The sequence below is a fragment of the Oreochromis niloticus genome, linkage group LG22 (assembly GCF_001858045.2).
Source record: "Oreochromis niloticus isolate F11D_XX linkage group LG22, O_niloticus_UMD_NMBU, whole genome shotgun sequence".
Classification (NCBI taxonomy): Eukaryota; Metazoa; Chordata; class Actinopteri; order Cichliformes; family Cichlidae; genus Oreochromis; species Oreochromis niloticus.
The window spans coordinates 10,231,562-10,248,735 of record NC_031985.2 but is presented as its reverse complement, the minus strand read 5'-3'; the positions used below and the strand labels follow the sequence as shown (position 1 = coordinate 10,248,735).

The 17,174-nt window shown below is 37.4% G+C and overlaps 2 protein-coding genes across 2 annotated transcripts; both read right to left on the bottom strand.

The window, feature by feature from the left end:
- Nucleotides 1-2,974: 2,974 nt before the first annotated feature.
- Nucleotides 2,975-5,445, bottom strand: LOC112841645 (CD209 antigen-like protein E). The gene is made up of 7 exons (XM_019350743.2): nucleotides 5,223-5,445; nucleotides 4,587-4,709; nucleotides 4,167-4,244; nucleotides 3,930-3,995; nucleotides 3,670-3,821; nucleotides 3,430-3,554; nucleotides 2,975-3,346 (listed from the first exon to the last, which is right to left on the bottom strand). Exons 1-7 carry the CDS (start codon nucleotides 5,251-5,253, stop codon nucleotides 3,151-3,153), a joined length of 771 nt encoding a protein of 256 aa, XP_019206288.1. The 5' UTR covers nucleotides 5,254-5,445; the 3' UTR covers nucleotides 2,975-3,150.
- Nucleotides 5,446-7,122: 1,677 nt separating this feature from the next.
- On the bottom strand, nucleotides 7,123-11,031 carry LOC109194377 (C-type lectin domain family 4 member E). Its single transcript, XM_005459097.4, has 8 exons — nucleotides 10,938-11,031; nucleotides 10,678-10,758; nucleotides 8,996-9,109; nucleotides 8,719-8,796; nucleotides 8,558-8,623; nucleotides 8,297-8,448; nucleotides 8,057-8,181; nucleotides 7,123-7,967 (listed from the first exon to the last, which is right to left on the bottom strand). The coding sequence occupies exons 1-8, from the start codon at nucleotides 10,999-11,001 to the stop codon at nucleotides 7,763-7,765; spliced, it is 885 nt and encodes a 294-aa protein (XP_005459154.2). The 5' UTR covers nucleotides 11,002-11,031; the 3' UTR covers nucleotides 7,123-7,762.
- Between the last annotated feature and the right edge of the window lie 6,143 nt (nucleotides 11,032-17,174).

Below are 17,174 nucleotides of genomic sequence, written 5' to 3'. Positions count from 1 at the left end.
AACTTCAGTTACTGGTGTTTATTCACAAACATCAAAACAAACACAAGTGTTTATTTCCAAGTCAAAACAAAATAGTAAATTCACTGAGGAAAACAAAAAAATCAGTCTACATCGTGTCGTCTCTCTGGGTCCGGCCACAAAATACAATGTCCTCTAGTCCAAGGCACCAGAGAAAATTTCTTCTGGAATGGCCTGACATGATGCCTGGTCAGTATCCCCACATGCCTCCTCCATTGCCTGTAAAAGGGATATGCGTTGATGGGAACGACGGTCATAGACCTTCCAGCGCCAGGCAGAGAAGAACTCAAGGATTCAAGAATGGAGAGTATGGGGGGAGGTTGAGTACAGTGAAGAGTGGGTGATCTGTAAACCAGTTGCAGACCAAAGCAGTCTTATGGAAACTAACATTGTCCCATATGATGACGTATCTGGTCTGCTCTGGTCTCTGAACATTAGTGAGCATGTCATGTAAGATGTCCAGGAATGTAATAATGTGTGCAGTGTTATATGGGCCCAGGGTTGCATGATGGGGAACAACACCATTTTGACTTATAGCTGCACACATAGTTATGTTACCACCACGTTGTCCTGGGACATTGATTATGGCACGGTGTCCAATAATGTTCCTGCCACATCTCCTTGTCTTAGTGAGGTGAAAACCAGCCTCATCCACAAAAAACTGCTCATGACAAGTGTTGGTCAAGTTACTTGAAAAAAGTAATCCCGTTACTTTACTGATTACTTATTTTCAAAAGTAATTAATTACTTAGTTACTTTTTAAAAACACGATTTGCAACCTTAGGTAATAAAGCGATAGATCTTTCAGCCCAATTCTACTTTTTCTGCATAATTCATCATACAAAATGTAATCAAATGGAAATGTCTCTTTTTAAAACTTTATGCATCAAGCAAAAACTTAATTATATGCAACATTCTCTGACTGGAAGAAATTTGTTTAACATTTAAACCTATTTTCTGCACATTCCAGCACATAAAATAAAATATTTTTTTGTGTTTACACTCACTCTTTCAAATAGATGCAAGTAAAACACAGCAGAAACTAAATAAAATCAAAGACTAGCGGTCCTGCTGCTCTATTTTCACCTGTAAAGCAGGAGTGGGTTAGGCGGAGGTTTACCCTGGTGCAGGTGTGCCGCAGCGGTCAGTGGAAGAATCCGCGAATTTCTCTGTGAATTTCACATTACGTCGTAGCGCACTCGGTGCTTGCTTGGTTTTCTTCCCACGCAGTGAACAGCGGACACTAATGTTTTTGTCACTTTTTATGGAATCAAACTCAAAATAAGGTCAGTACTTCCACGCTTTAAACGCTGCACGCTCATACTCTCTCCCGCACTCCATATATTATCCATTGTTGATCTGCAGACAGCTGTTGTCATGAACGTCGCACTCGCTTACGTCACTGTCATGAGACATTCTCGCAAAAAATCAAGGTTTTAGGAACGCAGTAACGCAGCATTCCTACGTGAAAGTAACGGTAATCTAATTACCGTTTTTGCAATAGTAATCCCTTACATTACGCGTTACTTGAAAAAAGTAATCAGATTACAGTAACGCGTTAACAGTGCCCTAAACCAAGTTACAAAAGCACAAATGGCACTAGGGGTGACACCCCTAGTGAGAGGGCTGCCAGCAGATTATATCTGGTCTTAAAAAATAAAAAAGGTCAATGATGAGATGAACTGAAACAGGTCATCTACTGATCGGAAGGTTGGTGGTTCGATTCTCTGGCTTCCCCTAGTCTGTGTGCCAAATATCCTTGGGCAAGATACTAACCCCAAATTCGAAAGCACTAAGAAAATGTGCTGGTGCGAATAGGTGAATGCACAATTTGTGCAATGCGCTTTGAGTGCTCAGAAGAGTAGAAAAGCGCTATATAAGAACCAGTCCATTTACAGGACTCAGTGCCACTGAATCTTTGATTTTATTTATTTTTTGCTGTGTTTTACTTGCATCTATTTGAAAGAGTGAGTGTAAACACAAAAACCGATTTTATTTAATATGCTGGAATATGCAAAAAATAGGTTTAAATGTTAAACAAATTTCTTCCAGTCAGAGAATGTTGCATATGATTTAATTTCTGCTTGATGCATAAAGTTAAAGCTAAAGAATAGTATTGGGTAGAAAGGTCTATTGCTTTATTAAGTATTCAGGTTGTGTATCATGTTTTTAAAGAGTACCTAAATAATAAATTAACTAATTACTTTTGAAAATAAGTAATCAGTAAAGTAAAGGGATTACTTTCTTGGAGAAGTAATCAGTAATTAGGAACTGAATACGATTTTCAAGTAACTTGACCAACACTGATTATGACAGATATGTCTATCCCAACTATGGAAGATTATCCCAAAACAGCCTTTTAAACAACCACATGTCTTTGGAAGCATAAATTACTGAGTTTATGAGGTGCAAAAATTATTTTGAAGTGTAGATGTCGTGACGTGAGCTAAGCTGGCAGCTACTGTGTTAGCAGCAACACCTTAAAGAGCAAAACAAACCAATACAAGTCCCAAATTCAGACACACATTTGAATAAAAGCAAAAGCTCAGAGAAGATAAATACCAATGTGAGCAGCTGTCAGGAGAACACAGAGACCAACAGTTTTACAATGTCAGAGGTGATCTTTGACCCTCTTTTTCATTTTGCATTTTAAGAGTCAGGAGCTTCACCTGATGAACATCTACAGGAGAAACAGATGTGAGAGTTGGGAAATGTTGATCAACATTTACAAACAGCTTCTCACACTGCAAACTCTGAGAACCACAGGCTTCTTTTGTGCACTGGATGACTTAGTGTTAAAATGTGACATAGTGGTCATTTTTTCTTTTTAATCAATTTTATCGCACTGACATTAATTGCTTACTCCATTTTAACACTTAAAATGTCTTTCTTTCTCCGTTCCTTTCCTTTTCCTGTAAAAGTGATAATAAATCATTCATAGGTTCTTCTGTAGATGTATGATGTTACAATTAGATTTATTATTGAGAACAGTTTAATACATTTCACAGGTCCCACATTTCTTCTACATATTAATCACATCAATAGAAAAAATATCAGACAGTAAAATAAACATCATGTTTTCTATGTTCACTTTATTTCTGTTTGAACAACTTCGTTCTGGTGTTTCATATGTCAATTTAAGGAACATATATACTGTCCTCTATATCCTGCTTTCTCACAAATACTTCTGTGAGGCTTTGAGCAAACTGCATCAAACCAACACTTCAGATCTTTAGCTCCGCCTTTTTCCCCCATCCTCACACAGTCCTCTCCATCAGGATGTTCACTTTTCCAATTGTCTGGCTCACCTTTGCTCCAAAACTCCAAACTAAGTGATGAAAAACAAAAAGAAGTAAAAACTGTAATGTTGATTCTGGAAATGACAAAAAAATGTTTTCACAACAATCAAACCTTTCATTCAGTGGTGATCCGTCCACCCACACCCATCTGCCCTCTACTGCTGAGTCTGTCAGTCCGATCCAGAACTTGTCCTGAACTTCAGTCATTACATCTCTCAGTCTTCTCTCCAGGAAAGTCTGATCAGGAAAATATGATGAAAATCACCTTGTTAGACTTTTCTGTGCTGAGAAGGTGAAACATAAAGATGTGATAAAACATATGAGAACATGAACCTGCAGCAGTGTTTCATACCTGCTCCTCTCTGCTCTCTATCTTAACCAGGTCTCCTCCTTTAGCTCTACATTGATCTCTGCTCTCGTTCCAGGATGATTTATTGTTGGAGAAGTAATAGCACTTTCCTCCATGTAGCTCCCAGCCTTCTTCACATATATAACAAGGACCATCTTTGAAGAGATTACAGCAACGACTTCAGTCAGGTGGAAGAATCACTGTTCATGTTTGTGTGAATTTAGCTTGAAGTTTGTGTCTCAGAGACAAAATCCATAACTTACTTATTACTTTAGGTCCTGGACAGGTCGGCTGCACCGTGCTGCATGATTTTATCTTAGCGAGAGACTCTGTTAGAATAAAGAATAAAACAGTCATCAGTCATTCATCATGTGTTTTTATCTAAAGCTTGAATTAAAAAACAAATAATCATTTACATGGAATAAAAAAGACCGACTCAGCTGTGTGTCATGAGTTTGATTTAGACTGAAGGTTAGAAACAATCAGCTGTATATGCTTACCTGTCAGATTACTTTCACACTTCATTTTGTGATGTTTCAGGTTTTCGAGCTCTTTGTTCGTTCTAATTTTGTCAGACGCTGATTAAAAAAGAACAAACAAACCAGTCAGTCAGTGAGGTTTGTTTACACTGAAAGGATTTTTGTAGCTTTGTGTTTTCAGTGTTTCTTTAGTTCTCATGTTTTCAACTGCTGATTTGAAAATGAGAGAAACAAACAGACAGATTTTTCAGAAAACAAGAGAAACACTGGAAAGTTGCACGCATCTTTAATTTGTTGCAACATGATTAAAACAGAGCTAATGTGGGCAATCCGCAGTGTTTTACACCTTCACTGTAAATGTTTTATTCATTTGATCTACAGAAAATCAGATCATTGATTTTCTTTAAGTTAAGTAAGATGAAGGAAACCACACAAACTCACAGAGACAACAAATAACGATGAGAGCAGCTGCCAGCAGGATACAGAGAACCACCAGTGCCACTCTCTCTGTGGTGACCTTTGACCCTCTCTTTGATTTTGCATGCTGAGAGTCAGGAGCTTCACCTGATGAACATTTAGAGGAGACACAATGTGAGAGTTCAGAAAAATGTGTATTTATCTGTTACAACAGTTTTAAACAGTTTCTCATGTTACAATACTTTAGTACTATTACAGCACACTGAACTGTAGCTGAGTGTCAATACAAGAACATTAAGGTTGATTAAGATGCTTTGCACAGGAAACACTTGAGTTAAAACATGTTAACATGTCACACATCCTTTTGGTCAGTTCCTGTTTTTGTTTTTGCTCTTCACAGCTTCATTTTGCAGAACTTTTAAACACTCTTTCTTCATCAATTACTTTTGACTCTTACATTTCTGATTTATTAAAATATTTTGAAAATATTGATTAAATAATGAATGTGGGCTCTACATATTTTTAAGTCGTATACATATAATGTTGTTCTATTCCAGCACAAACATCATAACTTTAATTCAAAGTCTGATGATGATCACTCAGATTTGACTGAAGCTCCGTCACCTTCCTGTTGTTTTACCACCACATTAATGTTCTTACCTTCTATGAAGCTCTGCGGACAACTCATCATGCTGAAACTTCAAGATCCTGACTTCAGACTTAATCCAACAGTCTCTGAATCACAAAACACAACAAAGAGTTGAAATTCTGTTTCCTTTGTTATTTATCGTAGATTCAATTCTTTACACATTTAACAGAAAACAGATGTAGCTAAGCTTTGATGCTCACTCTAATTGCTTCCTTACTCCTTCTAATTTCTGTTTTACAGCTTAAAAAAAGCAACTTCCTGTTGACTAAGTCTGGCTCCTCCTGTCAGAATAACGGCTTTTATTACATCTGAAGCAAGGTTTCTTTATCTATTGTTGAAATGTCTGTCCCTGTGGTAAATTGTACTGATCTCTTGCATACAATGTAACAACAGTTTTATGAGTTGCATCACATTTGCAGGCAGTTAAAAGGAACATAAAAATAAAATGTTTTAAAGCAGAACAAAATGAGGAACTGCCCATGAGATGAGGTGAAATTTTAGAGTGTTGTTAAAATAGTTGTTTCACAAATGTGGCACAACCTAAAGTTTTCTCAACAATCAAGCCTTTTACACAGTGGTGAACCATCCACCCACAAATATCTGCCCTCTACTGCTGAGTCTGTCAGTCTGATCCAGAACTTGTCATCTTCATTCATGATGTTTCTCAGTTTTCTCTCCAGAAATGTCTGAACAGAAACAGTTGAGGAAATGACCTCAGGAGACATGTCTGTGTAGATTCTCAGTCACACAGGTCGTGGTGGAATCGGGCTTAGTTTAGGAAATTTAAGTTAAATTTAGGACATTTTTTAAACTCCAGTCTTTTTCTTCCCGAGCTCCTTGTTGGACTTTTCTGTGCTGAGATGATGAAACATAACAATGTGATTTAATGCATAAGAACATGAACCCCCATGTTGGTTCATGTTCGGCTCAACATTTAGCTCTACATTAATCTCTGCTTTATTAGCAGTTCAGTAAGATTCTTGTTACAGGAACTTAATAAAAGAAAAATAGCACACTCTTCCAAATTACGTAAAAATGCTCTATTTCATTTATTAATGACTTAATAAGTTGTATTTTCTAATAGATTTGGTGCTGTAACAGAAATTCCCCAACTTATATTAAAATGTTGATCAAAAACACTAAAGAAATGTGAATACTGTACAAGTTTACAGATTTTTTATTTACAGCTTTATTTTTGAGACCTTGTTTTAATGTTTCTTTGTCTCTCGTGTGTGCAAATGCTGATTAATAACTTGAATAAACAAAGATTTTGTTAATTACAATATAATAAAACAAAAAGATCGTAGAACAGCATCGGAAAAAAGTGATACGATGATCAGCTGGAACTTAAAATAAATAAATAATGAGACATTTTTTGTCCCCTCTGCTCTGTGGTCGAGATGTGTACAGATGTGTTTAGCAGATTAGACATTGGGTTTTTTGCCACTATTTGAATTATCAAATAATTTATTAGTAATAATTAATTTATTAATGAATAAATCAATAAAAGACAAAGTAATTTCAAAAAAGAATAATAAATGTATAATAAACTAAAGTGATTTGGAAATGAATTTACTAAACCATATTTTATTCATTTATCTTTATTCATTATTAAATCTTAAAATGCATTATTTTAATGTGCATGATCTCCCAGTCATCTGTATAAAAGTACAGTATCTACAGGTCTGATTGTCTGGGAAACTATGGGCAGAACTTTGTGCCAGACCTGGAAGTGCCCCCTTGTGGTGCAACTTAGGATCGCACTCTACTTAAAATTAAAATTACACTTGAAATCTTAAAATTAAGATCCTTCTTTAACAATTGATTAATATGTAATAATAATATGTAATGATATCTAATGATTTATAATTTGTCGCTGCAAAAAAAGCGGGTTAACACATGAAGTCGACAGGATTTTACAACAACAGCAAATGTTCTGTTGCTCGTTTAATTTCTTGTAATTCAGACACACATTTGAAATAAAAGACACGCAGAGAAGATAAATAACAATGCAGGAGAGCACAGACAGGAGTGCCACACTGTCAGAGGTTTTTCAGGAGCCACAGATGTGAGAGTAAAGAAATGTGTATGATTTACAACAGTTACAAACAGCTTCTCACACTGAAAACTCTGAGAACCACAGCCTCCTTTTCTTGTACTGGATGACTCGATGTTAAATGTGGCATTCCTATTTTTAATAACACTGACGTGAATTACTTATTCCATTGTAACAATTCGCATGTCTTTCTTTCTTTGTTCCTTTCTTTTTCCTGTAAAAGTGATAATAAATAATTCTCATTGATTCAGTTTCCAAAATACTTTTTAACTTTCTAGATGGCTTCAAGTTTACAAAACAGGATAATTTATTATTAAAAGTTTAATGAATTTCACAGGTGCTCCCACATTTCTTGTTCGTGTAAATCACTTCAAAACTGAAAGTATCAGATACAAAATATTACTCACGTTTATTTTACTGTGTTCATTTTGTTTCTGTTTGTGACATTATTTTAAAAAATTGCATCACTGCACTCTGGTGTTTTAGAAGTGAATTTCAGTCACATGTAATCTTAGGCTTTCCAGTTACTCCTGCTTTCTCACAAATACTTTTGTAAGGATCTGAGCAAAATGCATCAAACCAACACTTCAGATCATCAGCTCCACCTTGTTCTCCCATCCTTGCACAGTCCTCTCCTTCAGGATGTTCACCATTGCGCCCTTTCCAATTGTCTGGCTCGTTGCCACTCCAAAACTTCAAACTAAGAGATAAAGAACAAAAATAATTAGTTTAGTAAAAACTGATAATAATTCTGGAAATGAAAAAAATATATTTTCTCAACAATCAAACCTTTCATTCAGTGGTGATCCGTCCACCCACACCCATGTCTTCTCTACTGCTGAGTCTGTCAGTCCGATCCAGAACTTGTCCTCAGGTTTAGTCATTACAGCTCTCAGTCTTCTCTCCAGGAAACTCTGATCAGGAAAATATGATGAAAATGACTTTGTTAGAGTTTTCTGTGATGAGAAGGTGAAACATAAAGATGTGATATAACATGTGAGAACATGAACCTGCTGCAGTGTTTCATACCTGCTCCCCTCTGCTGTCTATCTTAACCAGGTCTCCTTCTTTAGCTCTACACTCATCTCTGCTCTCGTTCCAGGATGATTTATTAACGGAGAAGTAATAGCACTTTTCTCCATGTTGCTCCCAGCCTTCTTCACATTTATAACATGGATCATCTTTGAAGAGATTACAGCAACAACTTCAGTCAGGTGGAAGAAATCACTGTTCATGTTTGTGTGAACTTAGCTTGAAGTTTGTGTCTCAGAGACAAAATCCATAACTTGCCTGTTACTGTAGGTACTGGACAGGTCGGCTGCACCGTGCTGCATGATTTTATCTTAGAGAGAGTCTCTGTTAGAATAAAGAATTTAAAAAATCAACTTTCATCAGTCATTCATCAGGAATGTCTGACCAAATATCACAGAATACCAGGTGTATATGCTTACCTGTGAGATTACTTTCACACTTCGTTTTTTTAAGTTTCAGATTTTCAAGCTCTTGGTTAGTTCTACTTTTATCAAATGCTGATAAAAAAAAAAAATATCAAAAGCAAATAAACAAATTAATCAGTAACTTTTTTGTTTACGCTGAAAACATTTTTTACATCTGTTAAAAAAGTAAAAGACAGTATTTTGAGAAAAACATTCATCAGAAGCATTATTCTTCTTAGCATTACTGAAAATAACTGATGTTAAGTCTTATTAAATTCTAATATTAACTCACTGGTAAAACACAGAGCAACGAGAGCAGCTGCCAGGAGAACACTGAGAACCACCAGGACCACTCTCTCTGAGGTGACCTTTGACCCTTTGCTCACCACAGCTGGTTGAGGACCCTCTGAATAGTGAGAAAAGGAAACACGTTCGAGATGTGAGATGTGGTGTAAATGTGGTTCAGAATTTTATTGAGCTAGATTTTAGATGTTAATGTTCTCGCTGTTTTTGTACAAAGAACACGATTCACTGGCTCATTCTTCAAGCACACAATCACAGATTTAAAACACACCAACCTCAAAGGCAAACAAGTGACTTATGCTATTCTCTTTTTCCCATTTTATTTTGTTTTTATAAAAGTCTGTTTGTGCATTTTTTTAATCTGCAAGGCAGATAATAACATATTTGACTGCACCCTGTATTCATTGCACATTCCTGTCTTTAATAAAACTGGACAGGACGAAGTTGTAAAAAACAGAGCCAGTGATGGTCGATGAGTTTAAACACCTGGGATTAACCTTCCAAAGCAACAGACAGTGCATCAGAGAGGTGAAGAAGAGAGTGCAGGCAGGTGGAGTAGCTGGAGACAAGTGCAGGAGGCAATTTGTGACACACAAATATAATAGCAAGATGATGTATAATTTGGAGATGATGGTACTGACAAAAAAGGATAACTCAAAGTTTTATCACCAAAAAAGATCTAACCAAACAGTGGATGAAGACAAAAATTACAAGTCAAAAATATACTAGTAAACCAGTTCAAACAAAAATGATATGACACAGGTCAAAGCCCTAATCTCCTGGATGAAACTGTGCATCCACCAACTGATTTTTGTGGACTACAAATATGGAGATAAGCACTGGAGAAATAATAAACAATGTTAACAACTTAACTAAAAAAATTAAGTAGACAGTGAAGAGGAACTGAAGGACAAAGAAAAACGGGTATCATGGAGCTACAAGTTTAGTTTAGGTAAATGAGCAGAGTGTCTGGTCAGAGTCGGTCTTCTGGGGACTAAAATTGACCAATTTTATGCAAATGATCTTTCAGCAGAGAACTGCTCCTCGAGACAACCTCAAACTCAGCACCGTAGTTCCTCTTCTGCAATAAGGCAGATCAGTGGTTTTTAAAAAATGTAAAGAAAGTGCATCGACATTAACACACGTGCACACACACACAGAAACTTGTTTATTTAAATGAACCACTCCTACAAAACCACTTCCTCATTTTTTAATTAACCTTTACTTCTCTTTATAATTTTACCAGTAAAAACAAAAAAAAGAAACGTGTCTCATTTACAGTTTTCCCCAATTTGTAAATGAGACACTTCAAAAATTAGTGGGTCTGATGTTCTGAAATTAAATTTACATTATTTTTAATATAAAGTGTGGTGACAAATCCACAACAAATTTTTTTTTGTTCTTTAATAATTTTATTTCAGCTACTTTTTTATACTGACAGCCTCTGATGCTGCTGTAATGTCTATAACTTATATCTCATATTCATCATTGTCAACTTTTTGTCTTAAATTAAGGTGTAAAAAAATATAAATTGTGTACCAGTACTACTGTAAAAGTTGAGCGTGTTTATTTGTTGCACACATTTTGTCCTTCTTTTTAAAATTTACATAAAGCTACTATTTTGGAAGAAATGTTCTGCTTTTTTTTTTTTAATTACTGCTGTTTGCCTACCAGACAGCTGTGCTGTGGATGGCTGAGTCTTTGAGATCTTGATTTCAGAGTAAGTCGAGTCAGTCGATGGGGTAACGGCCTCTGCAATGAAAGATGAAACCGGATTGTTGCACAGTTAACACTGACAGTGGCTGCCGATAAAATGAGCGGCTGTAAAATAAATCACTGTATTCACATTTCACAAATGTAATATAAACAGCTTATCAGAGATTTTTTTAGGAATCTTTTCACATGTAGTAAGATGACTAGATAAGTCTCACCACTGGCTCCCTTTTTTCTTCTTGCAAACTTCACATCGGAGTATACTACCTCAGCTTCAGGCATTTTGCTGTGTGTGTGTGTGTGGCTGCTGTGTATTAGCAGTTCTAAAAGAGAAGTTTCACAACATACAGACAAAAAAAAAACTTCCTCACAGGAACCCACCCAAACCTATTTTTTTTAACTTGTGGTAATTTACTTCCTGTTTTTTGGGGATAAAATGAAGTAATCTTCCATTTCAGCTCAGTGATGAATGTGCCATAAAATATCCAGTTTCACAGGAAGGTCACACACACACAGACAGACATGACAGCCTGTCTGTCATGTGCAGAAACATAGGTGTGCCAAGATTGTAAAATCATTCTCAAAAAGAACTGAGGCTGTAATTGCTGCCAAAGATGCTTTAACAAATGATTGAGCAAAGGCTGAGAATACTTGTAAAATGTTTTGTTTTTTATTTTTAACTTTTTTTTTCAAGAATTTTAAGTGAAAGTTTGATTTATGGCATAAGTTACAGCCTAGATCTGATGCAGAAGTATAATTCACGTGTTAGCCCTGTTGCCTCACAGCAAGGTCCTGGGTTCAAATCTGGGGTCTTTGTGTACAGTTTGCATGTTCTCCACATATCTGTCTGGGTTATCTCTGGGTACTCCATGGGGTTAGCTTAACTGATAACTCACTCTACACTCACTGACTAGATTGATTGTTTATTTGGCATTTTTATTTAGACAGCACCAAATCACAAAAACTGTTGTTCAAATGTACTTTATACAGTGAGGTAAAGACTCTGCAGTAACACAAAGAAACTATCTTTGTGTCTGTCTTTTTCTTTTTCTTTTGGTGCCATTTCAAAATAAAAGTTTAATACTGGACTCCTTCCTAAAGCAGTTTATACATTTGTTATTATATATTTTGTATATTATGCTGTTTACAGGCTACAGAAGCATATAATTGTTTTAAGTTCACAACTAAACCAAAAACTTTTTATATGAGATATGAAGCAGCTGGAAAAGTACAAACCCATACTGTTGTTTATTTATATAACGTTGTGTTGTTGTTGACGGGTGAATTGTTCAAAATAATGCTGAAAACAGTTCTCGATGTTTACATGTGAATATTTGCTTTTTATTGTATTTATTGTTGCAAAATTGTGGTGAAAATAAATCATTTAGTGTCATATTCCTTAATTAAAGATCAATAAAAACATTTACCAGGTAAGACAGTGACCTTTTATATAACTGTAAACTGTATCATTCAGAATAGTACTCCATTTCCAGTTGTAAATTAAAAACAATAGCCAGCATTCAGTACCTGAGAAAGCCTGCAACCAGAGCTGCAGCAGTGATACGTAAATACTAGAGAGTGGAGAAAACTCAGAAGTCTGAGAAGACCAGTTGCATATCAGTGGGTTTTTCTTAGAATTATATTGTGCAAAACTGGAATTTCTTCAGCATTTCATTGGCATGTAAGGCTCCAGTGTCGCAGTTACATAAGAATTTCTGTTGCAGCTGTGTAGAGCGCTGAAACCCAGATGTCTGTGTCAGTGTGACCGTCGTCGTTGTGTCCTGCGGTTCACTGTGCAGTCCTCTCTGATCAGGCACATGGACGTGTCTGATAGCACAGACACGTGCTGTCAGAATAGATCCATGTGTTTGCTCTCTGATTTGTTTAGTGTTGTCATTTGTGTTGAGTGCTTTGTTTTCCCAAAAGCACTCTGTTGCAAACCCCATTTTAGTATCACCGATATTGGAGCGATCAAGTTTTTTAAATAAAGCTTCAGCGTCAATTTTATTTCTATAACACGTTTCGTTACATGTACACTCAGTGTGCTTACCAAAAGAGATTAAAGGGTCGCAGTGCATTAAGGCAATAAAAAAAACAACGACACAGAGTTAAAACACACAAAGTGTTATGTGTAGGTGTGTGAAAATAAAAAGGAAAATGATTAATTATGTTGTGCACAAGCAGGAATGATAGTTGTTGGTTCTGGCTCATTTAAAAATGTATATTTTTTTTCTTTTCTTCAGGATATGTCAAGATTCCCTAAATTATCAATTTTTACTGAATGAATAATCAATAGTATGAATCGGTCAGTGGTGAAAATAATTGTTAGCTGGAGATGTTGAAGTATTGGACATTGCTGGCATCCATGCAGCATGTGCTCCACTGCAGTTGAGGCCTTGTCTAAATTAATAAGCACACCTTTGTTGGTTAAGGAACTTCACTCTTATGATTTTAATGAGCTTATATAAATTATAACCTTTGACTTCATTAGTTGCAACATATAAAGAGAATGTCTTCTGATCTTTAATCCTCAGATGAGTTGTGAAAGTGAAAGCTACGCTGTCTAGAAGGTCGAGAGCTACACAGATCAGTCTGTGGTGCTGAAAACTTTCTTTTCAGAGTCTTATGCTCAGAAACCTACATCATGGTTTTATTTGTCAATGGTGCAGGAAGTGTTTGTTCATCAGTGTTTAGGTCAACAGCCAAATATTTCCTTCAGTTGGTGTTTGGTAGTAATGAATAATGGTTCCATATTAAAAAACACTTTCTCTCCCCTGCAGGCCCCTCGGCTAGCAGAGAAATACTGCATTTGCCACCTGGCGACTGGAGACATGCTGAGGGCCATGGTGGCTTCAGGCTCCGAGCTCGGCAAGAGGCTGAAGGAGACGATGGATTCTGGCAAACTGGTAACTGCTCTTCTATTCATGATCTCTCTATAAACTTTTCCTCCTGTCCCTTTGTCTCCTCTGAGGTTTTTATTGACTTTGCAGCTCGTCATCCCGAGTCTTTGATGACATCTCATGTTTTCCTTGTATTACAATTACTTCCTTCCTTACCTTCCTTCATGTTAAATCTCAGCCATATACGGGCAGAAGTGATGAGCTGTGTGAAACTGACTGTTTATTTTTATGTTTTACAGTTCTGTTCTAACTGTTGTGCTGGTCTGTCACATTGTATGCCAACATTTTATCAGTCCTTCATGCACATTCAGAACACACATTTCTGCAGTGATGGTTCCAATAAAGTTTATTACAACCACATGACTGTATCAACAATAATGCTAAAACAAAAGTAAGAGAGGCATGAAGAGAAACAAAAATTTTAAAAAGCCTGGAGGTCTGTAACATGTGGACGGGCTGATGTCTGTTCCAGTTCAGTTTTTTTATATTCCAGCATGTTCACTATCAAGACTACACACCAATCCATGATCTGTACGTAGCATTCAGATCGAGTCATATCCAATCAAGTTCACTGAACTTTATAGTGACTATTTTGAAATCTGAGACTGGCTCAAATTCACCTGCAGTCACATGAGGAAAAAGTTTTAATTGATGAGAAATCTCACTGACGTACTTAAATGTCCAAAAGGCAGATGGTTGGTGGTGGTTTAGACATCGAGTCAAGCATCATGACGCCAATAAAACTGCCCAAGTCTGGTAGATCCTGAGCACAATTCAAGGCTAAAATCATGTTATACTTTTAGAGTGGGCATGCTCTGCTGACCTGAGTTGTGTAAGGAACTGTTTACATATCAGAGGCACAAATTAATACAGAACAATGACCCCCAAGATTTTTTTGTTTTGAATGGGGAAATGGTGTTGGGATGAGAATCTTGTTGATTTTTAAAGCCATTTTATTCTGTATCATAATAAATTGGTGTACAAATCTTGAGATTTCTATGCTTGTGATTACGGGTGGACGGTATGAAGGGTATACGGTAGAGATTTTGACTATACTGCTCTACCGCGATAGCGCATGTTGATGGTGTCATCAAGCTGCGCCTGCTTTGGTCGAAAGCATTGCAGCGGCTGCAAACAACATCATCTGCAAATTATGCCAGGCGACAGTAATAGCAAAGAGATGAAGCACTTTTGAAATATGGGGAAAGCCAAAAACTGCGCTTCCTTCACTTCCCTACCATTGATTCATTAATGCTGAATTCTTTCGCAGCTGCTGTATTCCCATGTTTTTGCAGTATATTAATGACTAACCTCATATTGTGGATGGATTATCTTAGTTGTTCTCCTGACTGAAGTTTGGTCCGTTTATAGCATCCTGCCATGCAAATGCAATTGCATTTGTCCCTGACCACCAGAAACTCTCACGTTAACTTTTATCGAGTGGAAAAAGGTTAGCAGCCATCCTTTAGCTTCACTGTGCTAATGTTATGCTAACGTAGCTGTGTTGCTAGCAATCACATAGCACATCATTATATACCAGCTAGCTCAACTTCAGTAACCCTACAAATGTCACTGCTGTTTAGTTTTCTGTCTTCATTTATGTTGAAGACAGAAAATGAACCAGCTCAGTGAGATGAACAGCTGTTCTGAGAGCAGGAGGCCCGGGTTCGAATCCCGCTCATGGCAACATTTTTTGTCAGTAGACCGTTCAACTTCTTTAACTCTTTTCAGCAAAAATTTCAGCTTCTTCACCTCTTTTAGCACAAATTTCATCTTCTTCGCCTCTTTTCAGCAGACACTTCTGCTTCTTCTGCTGTTTTCAGCAGATTCCACTATATGGCATTCACACTGCATTTTCACAGGAAATGCAACTTTTTCTAGTGTCTACATTTCATTTTCTTTTTTCAGTTTCAACTTTCCTAACAAACTGATAACACACACAAACTCTAAAACTACTTTCTCAAATATATTAAACCTAGAACTCAGAATAACCAGGCTAAAATTAATGGATGCAAATAGTTTTAGTTGGCATAATTAATCTGTTTAAAAGGGTTTTGTGACCATTGTCCTCATCTACTTTTTTTTTTTAAGTTTCTTCAAACTTCACGGAGAAAAACAAAGCTTTTATTAAAGTTTAATAACATACACCTGAAAACAGTAGTGTTATACAGAGGGTTGTCAAAAAAGTCAGTTTGTACTTTACAGCAGATTTTAGTTGTTTGACTTCCTGTGTTTGTCTCTTCAAGCTGGACGACTTGTTGGACAAGAGAGACGAGAAGCTGGACTCTGTGATCGAGTTCTCCGTCGATGATTCTCTGCTGGTTCGCAGGATCTGTGGCAGGTGGGAGTCAGTATGACAGAAAATGATTTATTCAAGACCAGAGAAAGAGTGTGGTTTATTTCTCAGGCGGGTAGCAAGTGGACAATAAGGGCAAGTTGGTGCTTTTCCTTCGAGTGAGCAGCTCCTCATTCTGTCAGCGTGTTAAACCCACTCAGGTAGAGTAGATTGATTCATGTAGACGGGAGGGTCTGGGACAGTGAGATAATGTTAAGGAGAAATGGAGCGTGAAAGCACATGATTAGCAAAAAGTAGCTTGAAGGCGATTGAGCATCCTGCAGCGAGAAGGTTTGCAGATTAAATTCTTGGAGAAGTCGACGTGTCCGTCCCTGATGGGACATGCTGAATACCAAAGCTGCTCAGTGCCTGGCTGATACTCCAAGGAGCTTGGAAAGAAAGCGTGTGTCAGTATCAGCTGCTGATAATGACTAATGCCTTTTTTCACACTTTGACCCATGTGATGAGCCACATGATCAATAGTGGATCAACAATTAGATTTTAAATGCTTTGTACTCTCCACAAGGCTGTGTACTGAGTCCCCTACTGTACACTCTGTACACACATGACTGTGTTAGTACCCACCCAGACAACGCAGTCATCAAGTTTGCAGATGATACCACCGTGGTGGGGCTCATCTCAGGGGGAGATGAGACGGCGTACAGAGCTGAAGTTCAGAGGCTGTCAGATTGGTGTGTAGATAACAACCTGGACCTCAATACCACCAAGACAAAAGAACTGGTAGTTGACTTCAGAAGGAGGAAGTCCGAGCTGCAGCCTGTCAGCATCAACGGGGAGTGCGTGGAAAGGGTCTCCAGTTTCAAGTTTCTGGGTGTGCACATAGACACAGACCTCCAATGGAGCTCTAACACCTCTGCGGTTTTAAAGAAGGCCCAACAGTGTCTCCACTTTCTGAGAATCCTCAGAAAAATGGACCTGAAGAAGGAGCTGCTGACCGTCTTCTACCGCTGCTCCATTGAAAGTGTGCTGACATATTGCATCGGTGTATGGTTCTCCAGCTGCACCACAGCACACAGAAAGGCACTCCAGAGGGTCATCAATATGGCCCAAAAAATCATTGGACATCCTCTTCCCTCCCTGAAGGACCTGTACAGCACTCGCCGTCTCAAGAGGGCACGCAGCATCCTACGAGACTGTACACACCCAGGACACCGGGTGTTTAAGCTGCTGCCGTCTGGCAGGAGGTTCAGGCTGCTGAG

Excerpts from the sequence above, each read along its gene's own strand:
- LOC112841645 (XM_019350743.2), bottom strand. The coding sequence starts at position 5,253 with ATGATGAGTTGTCCGCAGAGCTTCATAGAAG. Across the intron at positions 4,245-4,586 it reads CATCGTTATTTGTTGTCTCT|CGTCTGACAAAATTAGAACG; the intron begins GTGAGTTTGTGT and ends TTTTTTAATCAG. Across the intron at positions 3,996-4,166 it reads GTGTGAAAGTAATCTGACAG|AGTCTCTCGCTAAGATAAAA; the intron begins GTAAGCATATAC and ends TTATTCTAACAG.
- LOC109194377 (XM_005459097.4), bottom strand. The coding sequence starts at position 11,001 with ATGCCTGAAGCTGAGGTAGTATACTCCGATGTGAAGTTTGCAAGAAGA. Across the intron at positions 9,110-10,677 it reads ATCCACAGCACAGCTGTCTG|AGGGTCCTCAACCAGCTGTG; the intron begins GTAGGCAAACAG and ends CTCACTATTCAG. Across the intron at positions 8,449-8,557 it reads TCCAGTACCTACAGTAACAG|ATGATCCATGTTATAAATGT; the intron begins GCAAGTTATGGA and ends ATCTCTTCAAAG.